This window comes from Hippichthys cyanospilos, chromosome 3 (assembly GCF_059441005.1).
Source record: "Hippichthys cyanospilos isolate Australia breed blue-spotted pipefish chromosome 3, RoL_Hcya_1.0, whole genome shotgun sequence".
Lineage (NCBI taxonomy): Eukaryota > Metazoa > Chordata > Actinopteri > Syngnathiformes > Syngnathidae > Hippichthys > Hippichthys cyanospilos.
In genome coordinates, this window is record NC_142371.1 from 18,581,096 (window position 1) to 18,598,409 (window position 17,314).

Below are 17,314 nucleotides of genomic sequence, written 5' to 3' on the forward strand. Positions count from 1 at the left end.
CCCCTTGTTTTCGGTGCTGATTGGTTCAAAGCAAAAATGATTGACAGTAAGGCGGAGCGTCTAGTCACATTTCGAAAGAAATCAACTGACAATTGTTTTTTTCCGTTTGTGCACGTGACTGTGCGGTTTCAGAAAGTTTTTTTTCGAAATATGATAATTTTTAGGGGGCTTTTTTGCAGTCTCTCAGCTGCGTACGTTATTTCAAAACATATGTGCAAATATATTATTAGCTATGTTTTTTAATAAACTGTTAACCATATACAGTTTATACGTTATATACGTTTTTATAGAAACAAATGTACTGTATATACAAATAAGTACCAGGTATTGAAAAAAAGTCTTTGGGATTGAATGAGTTACAATGTACAAATGGGCCATATAAATTATGTAGAAAAACATGAAAATAATTGCATATTGATACTTTTGGCCACCATGTATAACTTTGTATGAAACAAAACTAAAACATAAGAATTTTAAAATCCAAGCTTTATTGCTGATTATTATACAGTATTAAACATTGCAGCCAGGCCATCAGTCGCCTGAAAACAATAACAGTGCAACAATTACAATACTAGTTATGAGGAAAATTCAATTCACAAGAGAGCAAAGTGTTCGATGAGAAAGTTGAATGAGAGAGGGGACCCCACAGGGAACCAATCATATTACACAAATATTATCTGATCTCTCAACGTGCCTCGATCCTGTACACACACGCAGTTTCTCATGAAAACAAACACACATATGCACAAACTCTCATAGTCTTCTATCACAAACTTGGCCACATAATATCACTCAAACATTCACCAAAAAAATCATCTCATGACATTACTCCCTCTCACACACACTTTCTCATGAAAACAAATCCATATACACAAACGCTCTTAGATCACTTTCATGAACAAACATTTTCTCCCATTTGCGCTCGCGCACACAGGCACGGGCGCGTGCGTATGTTTTACAGGCGTTCACTTCAAGGGCCTGGCTTGTAACTGATTACGAAAGAAATTAAATAACGTTTATACAAAAAAAAAACAGAATAACTGAAATCCGTTCCATTATGCAAGTACTTGTGACTAAAAGTGGTGCATGATGGTATTTACTGTACATAATAACCATGCTGGGCTCTACATACAACTTCTTTTTAAGGCGGCAGCATTAGCATTATTGTAAAAGGAGCCACCATGACTGTCAGATACGCAAAATAAAACCAATGTGCTTGGCTTGGCTGATACTAATACTGCAGTTGTACCGGAAGGGCACCGGTCGATGATAGGAGGACAATTCCGAGAGTCTCTCCCTCACTCTTCTTCGTCTTGCGGTCCCAAACATGTTTCTCCGCATTCGCACGGAACCGGGCCCCCCGGAGCCAACCTTCATTGGGGCCCGCCCTCCACCTCTCTTTGACAGAAGTGGGCAAGTAACGTGTCCAGGTCGCGGCGGTCGGCGGCCGAGTACAGCGAGCTCTCGCCCATCATGCTGAGAGCCATGCGTAGCGTGGACCAGATGTTGTCTGACATGACGGTGGCGGCGGCGCCGCCGGGGCCCCTCGCCGCCCTCGGCTCCGCGCCGGCGGCGGCCTGCCGCTGGAGCGACAGCGCTTCCAGAAAGTGCTCCACCGCCTCCCTGCGCATGGAGGACACAATGAGCGATCGAAGGATCTGAATTATGGTGCCATCTAGTGCACAGAAGACTTTACTGCACCCACTGAGTGGTCCAGCAGCAAAGGAAAGATTTTATTCCAATAGCCTTTAAATGTTTGACTTGGTTTAAACCACTCCTCCACCAGCCATAAATGAAAGACATCAGGTTGACACAGTTTTGTTAAAAAAATAAAAAAGTGCAAGAAGCATGCGTACTGGACAATTTGTTATGTGATGCTTAATACTAGGGATTCGGTATAGGCAGATTTTCAAATTCAGGTGACGAGGGTGCAAAAACAAAAAAAATGTGACCAAGGCATCCCAACTGACTTTGTGCTAGAGGCATTGTAAACCATGGACTAGTCAACAGTCAGTCATAGCAATAAAAAAAAATCTTCTTTTAATTAACTTTTAATGGTGCAAATAAAACATAATAGCCTTGTTAGGAAATGTGTATGTTGATGCGTGTCAGTAATCACCTGTGTGCTCCTAAATTGACGCAACTGATTCCGAGGTTGTAGCGACTGCGGACGAAGCCTGGCTGCAATTCCAGGGCTCTCCTGTAGGCGGCCACGGCCTCCTCAGAGCGGCTGCCGTTGGCCAGCGTGGCGCCCAGCTTGTTCCACAGCAAGTAGTCCTGAAAGACGCATGGCGGATAAAGAAGGTGTTCATGCTGACCACATGCACAGATCTCGCATAAGATGTGTCAACTCACCTGCGGTGTGACGGAAAGCGCCGCAGTGAAGCAGTCCACCGCTTTATCGTACTCGCCGCTGAGGTTAAAGAGGACTCCCAGGCCGCACTGCAGCTGGGGGTCCACCTGCGCAGGGTCCATGTTAGCCGCGCGCAGGAACAAAGTCTGCACGTCCGTAAATAAGGACCTGGCAGAGGATGGAAGACATGCAAGCTTCATTTGTTTCGTGATCACGCTCAAATCATTTTCCACCATTGAAATCAACTGAAAAGCCATCGATCTGTTCTAGCCACCCCAAAAAAACAATAATGTTTCCGAGATTTAAAATGGGGGAAAAATAGTTCTACAATACGAGGCCAATACTAGATTATGACAATGATAATCTTGATCAAAATCATCACGGTCTTAAAAATGACAGCTCTAAAACATCAGTCTTTGAAATAATTGGAGTTAAGGCAGGGCAATAACGTAAAATCTCGATTGTTGCAAGTCATTCTGGAGCGTTACAATTTCAACTCATTTAAATAAAAGAAATAAAAGCCAAACATCTGTTTATTCAAAAATAAATCCTGAGCAATGTGTTGAGACAGAAATAATCTACACTGTTTTTAAATCGCTTTTGATGTCAACTTAACATTCAGAGCTTGTGCATAACTTGGTTAAAAATCAACATTAAGTAGCTACTGGCTATCGTGAAGACCTCTTGTAAATCATCCAGCATTCAATGACATGATTTTTAAAATGACCAATTAATCAAATGAATTTCATTTATTGCCTTGCCCCGATTAAGGCAAATAAAAACAGCTTTTCCTTTCTTTGAACACAATTTAGATTCTTTTTGAACAAAATATTGAAGATTGTAATACATTATGAAATGGGAATGATGCTAACTAAAAATAAAGAAGCGTAATTGATTTATGTCACATTTTGCCTCATTTCAATAGACATTGCGCCGCTCCCTCTGCTGTTTGCACGCTGGCCACCTGAGGGCAGTATAACAGCAACTAGGAGCTCGCTACTCACTCGGGCAGCAAAGAGCCAAAGCGCTCCCTCTCCTTGTCCCTCTCCCGGGAGGCGTCCTGCTGGCGTTCCCGCTCGTGCTGCTCCCAGACGGCGGCGTACTCGGGGTTGTGCTTGAGCCAGTCGCGCAGCGTCTCGCAGGCCTGCCGGTGCAGCGACTCGTTGGTGAAGCTGACGGCCAGCGCCATCAGAGCGGTCAGGTTGTCCTTTTTCAGTTCCACACATCTGAAGGAGCAGACGGCCAAAGCGCGTTGTTACCGATACGGTATTTATGAACGCTGTCTTTTTCAAAGCCCTTGGAGCAATAACTCCGACCTGGCTTACTGAAATGTTAAATCACGAGACTGGAGCGCCTGCGGAAAAGCACCTTGAAGATCTCGCGCCACACACTTTGTTTTACAATCGCTCATTTTCAACACGACTCCTCGGCAATAGATGACTATAAAAAGCACATCAATCATCACGAGCCTGCGCAGACCTCGCCGTTTGTCATGTGTCACCACCAAGGACCTTAACAGCTAAAAGCAGGCAAAGTTCCATCCAGACCTGGGAAGTCCTTCTGGATCCAAGGATAAAAGCTCATCTCGTGAGACGGGACTGAAATATAGCTGCGGCTTTGTGCTGCATGTGGGATTTTCAAACAAAACTTCTACTCCTGGCTTAGTTTTTGCTCAAGGTGCTTTGATATTACAGATTTTGGCTCTATGACTACAGAAATAAAAAAAATGTGCTCATATTTTAAGTGAGGGTTTGCTATAATGTTAACTATTGTGAAAGTAAACATTTGTTAAAACCTCATAGAAGTAGCTAAACAATAATCGACAACCACAAAAACGAATGAAAACATGCGACTCAAAACTTGGGCCCGAGCTATATGGATTTTCTTTTTTTTTTGAATGGCTGATGCCGATGATGATTTTTGGCAGAAAAATGTAATGAGTAATCTGTGGAATTAAAACAAAAATATACAGTATAATGAATAAAATATTTATTTTCCACCAATGCATTTCCAAAACAAAATCCTTTGATTTATTCAATGGATTTATATGCAATAAATGCCTAGTGTTACTTGTATGCAATTCTTCTAAATGGTTACAATACATCAAGGTAAAAAAAATTAAAAGAATCAAAAAATGGCTGCTTATTTTTTGCCTTTGTATATTAAATCATCTGGCCAATAATCAGTCGGGCCCTGATCAAAACAATGAAAAGAGCTGTCAGTATGATGCAGCGAGCAAAAATATTAAAACAGAGCGGGTCCTTGGTTCAAGACGGTTGCTTCATAAAATACGCATAAACGAACGCCGGACAAATATTCCACTCTCACAGGGCCCCTTGGGAAAATTAATTGCCCGCCCCTACTCTAAGTGCAGGTAATCAATGTTTACAACTGACCTACGGAGGGCGCTGATGGCAGCAAATTCTTGCTCGTTTTCCGCTTGACATGTTCCCAGATATTGCCAAGCCTGCAACCACCAAAAATGCAACACAAAACAATGATTGTAAATATGTTCCTGGCTGGAAAAACATTAAATCATATCATCAAAGACAGAACTATTGAGCTAAGTCGGGTGCACGTGTCGCAGAAATATTACAATCAGCAATCTTCCTATGGCGTGGATGTGCTAAGTCTTTTCCTTAAGAACAAATTAGCCAACATAAAAAAAAAGTGAGAAAAGGAGCAATATTTACTAAGATAAATTTTATAGACGCAGAAATCAGCTGACGAGTTATCAAAAATAAACGGTTATAATAACCAATAATTAGGGATGGGCGAGTATCGAAATCAAGTATCAGTAAGTTCTTATTTAAAAACAATTCAAATGTTCATGAAAATCCAATTAATCAACAAAATAATCTAGAGTAAAGAGATTATGAAAATAATAATTAGCTCCTTAGTTATGCACGTGGTGAAATAGTTGCGTTGCTACATGTTTGTAAAACATGGACGGAAAAAAAACAAAAAAACAACCAATGTAATCCAGCAACCAGATAAGATATAGGCTAGTTTCTTCTACTATTTTTCCCTCTTTTGTATTTTTACGGCTTTTTGGGTGCTTTGTGCTAACTGTGAAAACAATCGGAAGATTTTTTTTTCGCTGATAGGAATGAATGCAAAAAAATAAAAACAAAAAAATAAAGAGAAAAAAAAAAAGAGCTAATATCAGCCGATTAATGCGGGCCCTGCTTGCTATCTTAAGATTTTGCTAGCTCACCAGCTGGTTGTCTGGTTCTTTCTGTACTGCGCTTTCAAAAAAGCGAACGGCGCCGGGGATGTCGCCCGCCTCCATCCTCTTCAAGCCCTCCGTCAGAGGGTCCTGGTGGGACAAGTAGGGGTTGTCCTCTTCAAACTGATAACCCTGAAAGGAGGACGAGCAAAGGGAGGGGTTGAAATTCTGCCAGGCTGAAACTCAAACGGGACGGCCACCTTGTCGTAAGACGAGCTGAGCAGCTGATCGTAGTCCGACAGCCACGGGTGACTCTCCGCGTCCCGTTTGGCCATCTCCTCCCACTCCTGCTGCAGCTTCTCCCAGAAATCCACATCGCTCTTCAAAAAAAGAAAAGGGGAAAAAAAAAAAGAATTTTACACATGGCGCACACGGCTTGAAAAAGTGATTTACGAGCAGGGGGAAGAGGCGGAGGAATTTCCCCGCCTCGACTGGGCTCTTTAAATCCCATAATTCATCCCGAGATCTTCCTCCTTCCCGTCCAGGCTTCTCCCTGCATCCAATTAGCATCGCGGTTCATCGCTTGGCGCCGACTCACCTCCACCGCGGCTTTGGCTTGGTGGAAATCCGGTCCGGCTGCGGTGAACTCGTCCACCCAGGCTTCGGCCGACTCCTGCGACACCTGAAGAAGAAAGCGACAACGAGGCGGCTTATTGAGAGTTTTACGCGCTCGTTTCGAGGTGGGGATGGAAAGGGCGGGAAGAATACGTCGGGAAAAACAAAAATAACGGCAAGCGGAAGGACGGGAGGCCGAGTTTTCTTCTTTGTACTTGCTGCTTAAGATTGCAAATGCACTGGCGGGTGCATGCGCGTCTGGCAAACTAGAAGGCTGCAGCGGCACGAGCGTGGCGCTCGCTCCTACCTGCCTGACGACCTTGGCCCACTGCTGTGCCTGCTTAGCTTTAGCTTTGTCAATCTTCTCAATCCTCTCTGTGGTTTCCAAGGGAAGACTCCCTCCCCCCGTTTCCATCAGGAACTATGCCGAGGCGAGGAGAAGGAAGGAACAGGACGGAGTTTGGGAGGTTTTTATGGGGTCAGTGCGGGAGGGAGATGATTTGCGCTTGTTAATCCGGGGGTCAAAAACGGGAAGAGTACATGGCAAAGTTAGAGGCCTGTGGTGTTCATCACAAAAACATGCGCTGTGTAGTACAGTAATCATTTCTGGCAGGGGAACACGGTTTTATCAAACCAAGGGAAAAAAAAAACAGATGAGCAGCCAAAGCAGAAGGAGCAAAAGTGATTTAAATTTGTTCTGTCATTTCTTGGCACAAATGGACTTCTATAGCCATTTGAAGGGGGGGAAATCCAGAGACGTTTAGCTTCATCCTTTTTTTTTCACTCGCAGAAAGCGAACACCACAGTGAAACGAAATCACAGTTTACAATTTGAAGCAACTCAAGTTAATATGCGCAAAATAATATAGTGCAAGATTCGCATAAGGAAGAGGAGCCGTGGCTTGTTTGGCGGAAAATGTTATGCTTTCCTTATTGGGGGTGGGGGGTGGGGCGGGGCAATTGTCACGTATTCCTCGTGGCAAGCAGCTCGTACCTGATTGAGGTTGGAAGCCCAGTTGCGAGCCTCCTCGGCCTGAGCTTTATCTGTCAGTTGTTTGTCTGTCCTGCTCTCCACTGTCACACTGCCCTCGCCAATTTGCCTAATGAACCGCAGGAACTACGCCGCCGTGAGTGAAGAGCAACAGAAAACAAAAAAAAAAAATGTATATCACCATTGACTATTACTATGGCTTTATAATGCTGATAGCCTACTAAGATAAGAAAATAAATGTCCACAGCACCCAAAGATGAGTATAAAGGAAAGGAAAGCGAGTAGAGCGATCGATGTGTATGGGGGGGGTCACATTAGCGAATGGTCCAACAGGAAATGGACGCTCACCTCTGTGTTTTGTAACTTGGGGTCGTTCACCTTGGAGACGAGCTCATTGGCCGTTTGTCTTAATTCCTCTCCTGGTTGGTATTCCTTTGTCCTGGTAAAGTCACGAGAGATGACAACCGTTGTTATTATCAATATATATATTGGAAAGTCTATACCAGTGCTTCTGATATGGGGGTGACGTATTATTACTTAATTCATTTGGTACCAGTTATTTTTAGACCCTTCCTTAGCCAAATGCTTGATTTTTTTTAAAATAAATAAATAAGTACATGGGATTGAATATGTGGACTATTACAAATATTTTGTGGATTGAACTAGTTAACACGGTTTAAATACTATTTAATGCTTTTAATGTCATGATAGGAACAGTACATTTTTATTTTCAAAATAAGAGCAAATTAATTTGAACAAAACTGACTGAACAAAATGAACAAAAACTTGAGAATTTTACAGAGAACGTTATAAAATTCTCAAGCATTGACCGCTCCGTGGTAATAAAAAGCTCTATGGGATGGATGATTTGGCTTGATCCGTTTTCTTTCCATTTTACATCATAACATTTAAGAAAAACTTGCGCACCATTCGCTCTCCTTGTCTCCAAAGTCTCCCAGCCACAGCTTCTCCTCCGACTGTTCCAGATATTCCTCTGCCCAGCGGCCAGGATCTTAAAGGGAAAACATACGTGCCAAGACCACCCAGTAAGGAACTTCATATTAAATTTCCTGGGGAAAAAGTGCAGGTTTATAGCTATGTAAAGGTAGCACATCAACATACAAGATGTATCTTCTAATTACTTTCTTGAGGGTGTTTGATTACCGTTGGCAGTATCAGGGCGAGTAATGAGCATGAAGCTTTATTTAGGCAAGATTTGTACAATGTAATTTTTTAAATAATATATTGGGATCCTTATAACTCAAGATACAATTGAATTTCATTGAGCACATGCAAAGAGGAAAAGAAAATGGCAATGGTTGAACTGATTAGTCACCTAGTTGACCAATCGATGTTTAACTAATCATTCAGATTTTTGGGGGGTGACACCTCATTCATTTCTTTGAAATATTGTTGTATGTGAAACTGGTTCATGGCACAAAAAAAAAGTACTGTGCGAGAAAAAAAAAAAAAAAAAAACAATGAACCAACATCAACTTGACTTTCACCACATTATAGTTGACAGACAAAATCGAGTCATTCCACCTCTACTTGGGGATATGGCGTCTGTTTGAGGAAATATGAATCGGATACAAATAAATAACGCAAAAAGCAGCGTCAACAGAGATTATAAGGAAGTAGTAGATAGGTGATTTGGTTGTAATATAATTCACATTAAAGCAGCATTCCTGCATTGTGTGAAATAAAACCATTGTGCCAAATACAACAGAAACAAAAATAGTTATATGAAAAAAAAAAAAACGACATGATGAAAGAGTACATGGTTCACCTCTCACACAAAGATGAGAACAGCTCTGGGAATGAGCCAATATTATGTTTAATATCCTTTGTTTACAGTGTCAACTTACCTGCAGCCTGGGCGATGAATTCTTTGGTCCAGTCGGCGTCGGCCGCGTCTCCGAGCGCGCCCAGACCCGGCGCGGAGGCGGAATCCGAGCCGGAGATGAACTCTGCCGCCCAGTCGCCCGACAGAGCCAAAGCCGCCACGTCTGGAGCTGTGACGCCACGGTAAACATTGCGCTCGGGCTGGACGGGGTGAGGTGAGTTGAGTGACCCCAAAAAACCATAGTACCTCTCTGCGGGGCCTGCCTGTAGCTCTGCTGGTCGATCTGCTGCATTTCCTCCAGCAGCTGACCCATGTCGAAGGTATGCGGGGGACGCGGGGGTGCCTGAAGGAATTCATTGACCAGCTGGGAGCGTCCCGAAAATACGTTAGCTTAGCTTTGAACACATTTCAAGTTTTGTAACACCGGAGAAGTCAAAACATGAGCGCTGACCTCGTCTTCTGTTGCGATTTCAATGGGGGTTGCAGCAATCTAGGATGAAATCAAATGGAAGTATGAGATATGTTGAATAATTTTCAGGCCCGATAGAGATATTGGCAGTCAGGAGGTCGATAATTGATACTTGGAGCCGATATGCATTTTCAGAGTAAAGAGAAATATTCCCATCCACATTTTAAAAAACATTGAAATGTTTTTAAGCAAATTGTTTGATTTTTAAAAGGGAAATCAAACCCCAAGATGTTATTTTAATAATAATAATATGTTCTATGTGCCTGACCAGTCTACACACAGTAATATGATAATATTGTGGTTGCGAAATATAAATTAAGCAGCAAAATATACCTGGTGCGGCCGTTTTGCCACTTGCTGTCAACTGAAAATGACATCACAGTTGCTCAGGGCCCAGGTGACGACCAATCACGGCTCAGCTTGCAAATGTCACATGACCAAAGTCATTGGTTGTTACCTGAGCAATTGTGATGTACTTTCAAGTGTCAAAATGGCCGACTCCGAAGACGGATAAAATCAGAAAGCGTTTTGCTGGGTTATTCATATACCGCAAATGCAATAAAATATAAATAATAAAAATGCGATCCTCATAAAGTTAACAGAAAAATCAATTATTTTTCTTTATTAAGATGAATAAAGTTAACCAGAAAAAGATAATCGATCATTTATTACATTGGCAATTTCGAAAAGCGCGCTCACCGTGGGTGTGGCGCGGTGCCGCCATGCCCCGCCTTCCTTGGTCATGTGACCGGTCAACTTCATGAGCGGATTGGCCCCGCCGCATTCTGCCTCCACCAGCTCCCGCATCGCCATGGCAACACAAGGATGAGGCAATCCCGATCGGGCCACCTGATAACTGAGAGGAGATCATCGATTCATTTGTTGGCTTTGGTCCGGATTAAACGTTGAAGTTTATACAAACGGTCCGAATTTTACCAGGTAAAAGAAAGGGATTAGTGTTTCACATTTAAATAATGCGAGTGAACATGTTTTCCGTGACTTTTCGCTTTTAACAGCTGAAAGGCCAAGTCAGGCAAAATCCGTGCCCCAGTTATCTTTTTGCCACATAACAGAGTTAAAGCTCCATCTGCTGTTTTCCGTGTCATTTCCTTGTTAGGCTCAGCCATGAATAATGAGGCTGCGATGGGCCAGCACACACACATGCGCACACACACACACGCACATGCAAAGTACACGCACAGACACGCTCCGCCAGTTTTGCTACGAACTGACTTTGTGCTTTGTTTTTCAAAGCTTAAATAAAAGCATGTTATATTGAACAGACTCCCAGACTATAATATGCAACAGGAGCAACAAAACCAAACTAAAAAACATAAACTGTAATAAAAGTCCAGCACAACTGAGAAAAAAAAACAACAGGTTCATCAATGTTAATCAATGATCACCGTAAAGTATAAAAATACAGTTTGTAACATTTGCCAAGCAAATACCGCTTATGGGAACATTTTTGATTTTTTGGAGTACAGACAATGTATCCCAAGTATTTATTTGTATTTTTTTCTCATGTTTTTTTCTTTTGAATTGTTGGGCTGAAGAAAGGTCTAAAATGTTTGCTAATAAATTAAGCCACTCATTGCCAACGACGGCTATACACGTCTAAAATCTATTTTAGAACGCAGGCCTAATTTGTCATTTCCTCAAAGAACATTTAACCCATTCGCTGCCAATGACGGCGATAGACGTCACAATACATTTTTCTGCAGCTGGAAGTGAATGAGTAAATGGAGTACCAAATTAAGTACTTAATTACTCAAATTCATTATGTGATAAGTACCAAAGTTATCAAATACTTAGGTAAAACTAATCAATTACTTTACTTCCTCAACTACTAAAGTAATCAATTATTTTGAATTAATTAAATAAACTGCGCTCAAGGAACAGCCAATCACAAATAAGCTGTTTTGTCATGTGAAACTCAAAAGCTGAGCTGTGATTGGTCATTTCCTGAGCCTTCAGCACATGTGATGTCATTTTAAGTCGACAGCAAGTGGCAAAACGTGCTTTTGGAAGTATTGATTGTACATAAACAATTTTCTCATCAAATTGATCATAGACAAAATCAGACAAAATATTTTATTATTGTGAAATTGGCTAAGTAAGTGTACTATCTCATTAAGATGATGATTTTCTTTTTAAAAACATCTGTAATTTGGAAATGCAGCATTTTGTAGTGGCCCGTGCGTCTCTATACGCAGATAAAAAGTAATCAATCTAATTCTGAGTCTGCAGTACAGTAGCCTCACAATGAAACCCAATCAACAGTTGGGTTTGGCCTACTCAACTCCACTCCCCGGGAGATGAGTTACAATTTCCAAAAATGAACCATCAGGAATATAAATCACGCCCGGTACATTTTTCAACTCCTGCACGCATGTAACGCGTCACACTAAAGAAGACTGCTTCTTCTGTTATCAATTACAGACAGGCTGTGACTAAACGTTAAGCACTGATTCACACGGAGGTGAAACGATGATAGGGATGGAAGTAAGAGGATGAGAAGTTATTAATACACATTGCAGACTGCACTCACTGCACAAAACAGATGTAATCGAATCCAATACAGTATTTTTGTTGCAAATACATCATTTGCTCATGTCCTTTAATTTTGCGAGGCACTTGTCCTCATTGAGGGTCACCAGGTCACAGTGTGATGTGAATTGGAGCCAAGTTGAGTCAAGGTGAGTGGCCGAGTACACCTTGGACCAGGCAGGTTACATAAGTAGACAAACAAGTATCCAAACTCGCAATTACACTTAATGGATAATTCAGTACATAATGTACATTTGTATTGACTATTAGAAGCATCAAAATATTGGATAAAACCCTTGGAATGACGCAGTGTCATTTTAAAACACTTCCAATAACAATGATAAATACGGTGGTATCTAATATCACAAAGCTGGGTATCGTTATAGTATTATATTGAGTTAATGCACAGTAAAAAAACAACAAAAACAACACTCCGATGAATGAATATGCATGTTTAATAAAAACCATGTACACAAAAGTAAAGGGCAAAACTGAGGTACTACTGACAAGATTCATTGTCAAATATTTCAACAGGGATCTCGATGCTTAATTATGCAATTATCCAGAAACATTAACATTATTATAATTTTGGTAATAAGCTGATTATTAAAATGACTACAAAGGCAGCAATATTCGTAAACGAATCAAACCGCAGCCAACAATAGCAAGCTAAGTGTTAGCTGGCTAAGCTAACTAGCTACAAGGCTAACAACCACAACTAGCGGTGCGGAACAAGTCAGCCCGCCGCCGAAGACGCACCAAGGGACGGCTAGCGTGAGGTTCAACTCACCGCCGACTGAAGCTGCTTCCCGGAAGCTCGCCGCCGCGCTCTCTGTGGTGCTTTTTCAACCGCGTCGAGATTAAAGTTGACGCCGTTAGGCTGTCATCATGTTTCACGGGAGCAGCCCCGAAATCCTCCGATGTGCGATGTTCTAAACGCGGCTCCTTTATTCACCTTCCACCTCCATGACACACCGCACAGTGCACGACACGTTAACCCGAAGAAGAAGCTCTTGTCTGACAACGTCGGGTTCGTATTCTTCAATGGATTTACGTATACGTATACCCGCGCATGAACTTGCCGAATTATTTACGTACGTCTAAATATTTGTCGTAAAATATCAAAGTTCAATAGTTGTTCACCAGGAGCCAAAACAAGACGACAGTTCAATATTGCATATTGAGATGAAAGTTTAACTAAAACGTTAAACTTTATCTAACTAAATTTTCTGATAGCGTACAAGTTGTTCCGCAAATTACGTGACCAAGTCAATAGTTCTAGCTATTTATGAAGTGTATCGGAAATATATATATATATATATATATATATATATATATATATATATATATATATATATATAAAATGTAAGTGTGTGTGTGCGTGTGTGTGTGTGTGTGCGTAGCAATATTAATCCATAACATAATACAAGAACACTTAAATTGAATAGGAAATAAAAAAATATGTTTGCTTCTTCCGTTTTTTCGAAAACGTTTGGCATTATTTGCAATTTTGTCTCCTTCTTTTGTATGTACCAACTATACATTTTTTATATACTGCATATATGTTCAAAATCATTCGTTTTGGTAGTTTGTTATCTGGCTGATCCAGAAAACATCTCAGTGAGCGAATTCAAACTCAAACTCAATTTACATATTACCCACACAACACACATGACATGATCAGCTAGACGGAGTGAAGATCCTCATCCACTTTCAAGCGTTGTCAGAAAAATACACATCGCCCAAAAGTGTGAAAAAAAGGCTACTCATGGAGGCGTCATATATTGTTTTTATTATGAATTTTGTCACATTGTCTGACAGTTATCTCTCGGTAACAATCCGTCTCTCATCATCGCTGTGTACGTAATTACAGGTAAAGTTCCAGTAGTGAGCATAATACAATATAAGTTATTCAATGCAATGTTTACTCTCCTTTGTGACATCACACTCGCAAAAAAAAAAAAAAAAAAAAACAGGCTTTATTTTTATTTACGGACATTTTTTTTTTTAAATAGCACTGCACATTGATAGGCTACACAGACAGACAGCAAGAGACACGGAGGGGGGGGTGTTGTGGGGGGGCAGGTGGGAAGCACAATTACGTTCACTAAAAAGAAATATCAGATGGAAGAAGTAAAATAGAATAGTGATGGAGAAAAGTGTGAACGTTATCAATGTCATGTTTATGTACAGTTGCAGGTATCACAAACAATGCCTCCCTTTTTTTCATCTCTGTGATTCCTATATTGACAAATTCTTAAATTACAACATTATTACACACAAAATATTTTTAAGACACACTCATCAAGCCAGAGATCATTCTCACCAAGACTACTAGTAATATTTTCTCGATGCTGGACTCGGCGATTAACAAAAAGAGGGAAAGGAGCATCTGCTTCCTCTTGGTGTGCTGAAAAGTGACTGCAATCATAATAATTCATAACAATAATAATTGTGATATTTCTCATCGTATGTACAGAAAATTCGTTACAATCAATACAGTCAAAACTGCCCAAGCTGAGCTGACATTCCGGGGACAGCGGGGGGTGGCGGTGTGGTGTGCGCGTGTGTTTTACAGACATTCCAGACGTCAACGTGAGATGCGTTAGAAGAGTGAATCCCAACCGGGGTGCCATGAGACATCACGGGCGATTATCTGCTGAATTTTGTCAGAAAATGTTTATTATTAATAAAAGATATGTCATCGCCTAAAACTGACCCAATGCAAATTTATTCTTGTTCAATTTTTATAGTTTTTTTTTCAATATACGCTATCATTTAAGTCTGGTAAAAATGCAAAAAAGAAGCACTGTATATTGCCGTTACCACTTTGTTCCTAAAATTGAAATTTTCTTGACAAGATTTTTTTTTTCTAATATTACCATTTATTGTCTGTATTGGCTGTAGTCAAGTCCATCATTTCTGAGTCCAAGTCGAGTCAGAATCTAGATTAAATTAAGAGCCAAAATAAAAATACTAATATCACAATCACAAAAAATATAGGAATTTCATTCTCGGGTCCGAATCAAATGCCAGAAAGTCTTAGTCAAGGTCAAGACAACAAAAATGGAAAAAAAAAAAACGTGTTGAGCTCGGGCTTGACTTCCAGACGAATTTGAGTCAAATCCCAAGGAGTCAGAGTCAAGCCCGAGACAAAAAAAAACATGTTGAGACGACAGCCCTGAAAATTGCCATTAGTTTTTTTTTATATCCTAGCTATTTTCTCATAAAACACTTATTTTTTTTCCTCATTCTCACTTCCCTCTTGGCTTTTCATTGTATTAAGAGCATTTTCACAAGACTACAATTATTTTCATTTTCTTGGCAGATTCCTCCCCAATACTTGATTATTAGTATGACTTTTTCTTCTGAGCGTGTCCCTTTGTCTCTTTCGCGGATCAAAGTCTTCCGAAAGGCAAACGATCGTCACGGAATGTGTCAAGCCGGGTCACAAGAAGAAGGAGACAGCTTGCGCGCAGACGTTGTGGTTCGGTCTAATGAGTTGTGCGTGTGTGTTGGCATGTGGCGATGTACTTATTCACGCAAGGATTCAATAGTGTGTTCAATAACAAAATACAATACAATCGTTTTGTTTTTTTTTTCCCGGAAATAAAGCAGCCTCATTCATCCAGCATCACACTATACAGACACATTATTATTATTATTATTATTATTATCATCTTGTGATGTCGAACCGGTGCGCCGCAAATCATCGGCGCGGCTCAAACAGTTCGATTACATCGAGTGTATACATTGTGCCGCTGAACATCAAAGTGGAGGACGACTGCCCGTCCTGGGCTATAGGTCACGTATGGCGTCGTGTGGCTGACGATTACATCGAATGTGTTGTGCGTCGTGTGTTTTTGCGGGTATACATTCCGTACATGATCGCAGAGGTGTTGGTTTCCGTGACAACCGGTGCAGGCGGGGGGGTTACATGCAGCTCAGTAGCGACGGGCACCGCCGTCCCGGCCTTCTTTCTTGAAGATGATCCGCTGGTCGTCGCTGGCGTTGCCGGGCGACTCGGCCACCTCCTCTTCTTCTTCCTCCTCCTCTTCTTCTTCCTCGCCGTCTCCCTCCGTGTCGGCCGACATGCCCAGGCGAGACTCGTAGGACTGCGGCAACAGTGTTCAAAGAAATGTTGAGGTCGTAGGAATCAAAAATTGCAATAAAATATGCATTATGCGAATAAGAAGTACGGTAATATTAAGAATAGCGGATGAGTCATAATTTAGAAAGGAGCAACGTTTCAATCGTAAAAATATTCAGGTCAAACTCCCAGAAAAAAATTGATTGTGACAGCAGCAAAGGTGGTAAAAGTATTCATACCCTGTATTTAAGTGGAGGTAGAGTTAGAGGTGTAAAAATAGGCACGGATTTAACTCCAGTACTTCAGTAGAAAGTAAAAGTAATTTTACAGTCAAGTTGATAGAATGCTGATTTTGATAACATGGAACAACGGTTTCGCACTTCAATTTGACTTATGTAGCGCTCAGAGCACTGAGGGAAAAAAAAATCGCATTCAAATGTTGTATGTTATATAAGAGCTAGCAAGTCATCATTTGTGCAGAAGAAAGTCTATTTTGCCAAAACGAGTATGCAGCTGGATACAATGTAAAACACTGCGAATGTTAACTTTATTTTATTAACCTGTATCGTGCTCATACATTACATCTTGAATGCTATTCAAGGGCTAGATAGCTAGCTTTCTGTTTTATCATCTGCGAATATTTGAACATGCTTATTTTGATGAAATACATAAGCAACCAACTTACTGAAAAAAATATATCACATTTAAGTCTTAGCTAGCTAACCTTCAATTTTATCCTTTGTGGATATTGACAGAAGTAACAAGAATATGTTGGAACATACCGTAAGTACTGATATGTGTTTTGTATGTATGTAAGAAGTAAAAACAAATAAACCTTGAAAAATCTACCAAAGCACAATAACAAAGTACTTGTACTTCCCGCCACTGGCCAAGATCTTAAAGTGAGCCCTCGTCTTTCTAACAAGAGCGCCCACGCGGGCTGATTTCTACCTCCATGGGGTTAACGATGATGGTGAGCGCGGAGTCGTCCCACTGGCCGCCTCCCTCCTTGGCCGCCTCGCGGGCCTCCTCGCTGCGGCGGTGGATGGAGCGAATCCGGAAGATGCCCAGGATCACCATGACGACCAGGAAACCCACGCACACCATGATGATGATGGTGGCGGCCCCTGGGACCACTGGCAAACCACACCCACGTGCCCTTCAACAAAATGGCTCATCGCTCCCAAGATGAATGGATTGCGGGGCGGTTTTGTGTAAAAAAACAACACGTT

General features: G+C 41.3%; 2 protein-coding genes across 4 annotated transcripts in view; both read right to left on the bottom strand.

The window, feature by feature from the left end:
• Positions 1-468: 468 nt before the first annotated feature.
• On the bottom strand, positions 469-13,007 carry pex5 (peroxisomal biogenesis factor 5). Of its 3 annotated transcripts, XM_088411604.1 has the most exons (17): positions 12,783-13,007; positions 10,142-10,298; positions 9,425-9,463; positions 9,220-9,337; positions 8,996-9,142; positions 8,055-8,139; positions 7,476-7,566; positions 7,131-7,253; positions 6,445-6,558; positions 6,121-6,204; positions 5,783-5,902; positions 5,571-5,714; positions 4,750-4,820; positions 3,358-3,579; positions 2,356-2,521; positions 2,120-2,277; positions 469-1,623 (listed from the first exon to the last, which is right to left on the bottom strand). In XM_088411604.1, exons 2-17 carry the CDS (start codon positions 10,253-10,255, stop codon positions 1,374-1,376), a joined length of 2,046 nt encoding a protein of 681 aa, XP_088267730.1. In that variant the 5' UTR covers positions 10,256-10,298; positions 12,783-13,007; the 3' UTR covers positions 469-1,373. The 3 variants fall into 3 exon arrangements, with proteins under 3 accessions (XP_088267730.1, XP_088267731.1, XP_088267733.1); XM_088411605.1 differs by lacking the exon at positions 6,445-6,558; XM_088411607.1 differs by lacking the exons at positions 6,445-6,558; positions 7,131-7,253 and having other exon boundaries at positions 12,783-13,006.
• A 756-nt stretch (positions 13,008-13,763) lies between these two features.
• Positions 13,764-17,314, bottom strand: part of clstn3 (calsyntenin 3) — a 28,476-nt gene continuing 24,925 nt past the window's right edge. Inside the window, exons 18-19 of the mRNA XM_088409284.1 lie at positions 17,034-17,218; positions 13,764-16,107 (exon numbers count right to left, since the gene is read on the bottom strand). Of these exons, the coding sequence (XP_088265410.1) occupies positions 15,937-16,107; positions 17,034-17,218 (356 nt within the window). The 3' untranslated portion in view covers positions 13,764-15,936. The remainder of the gene's footprint in view (positions 16,108-17,033; positions 17,219-17,314) is intronic.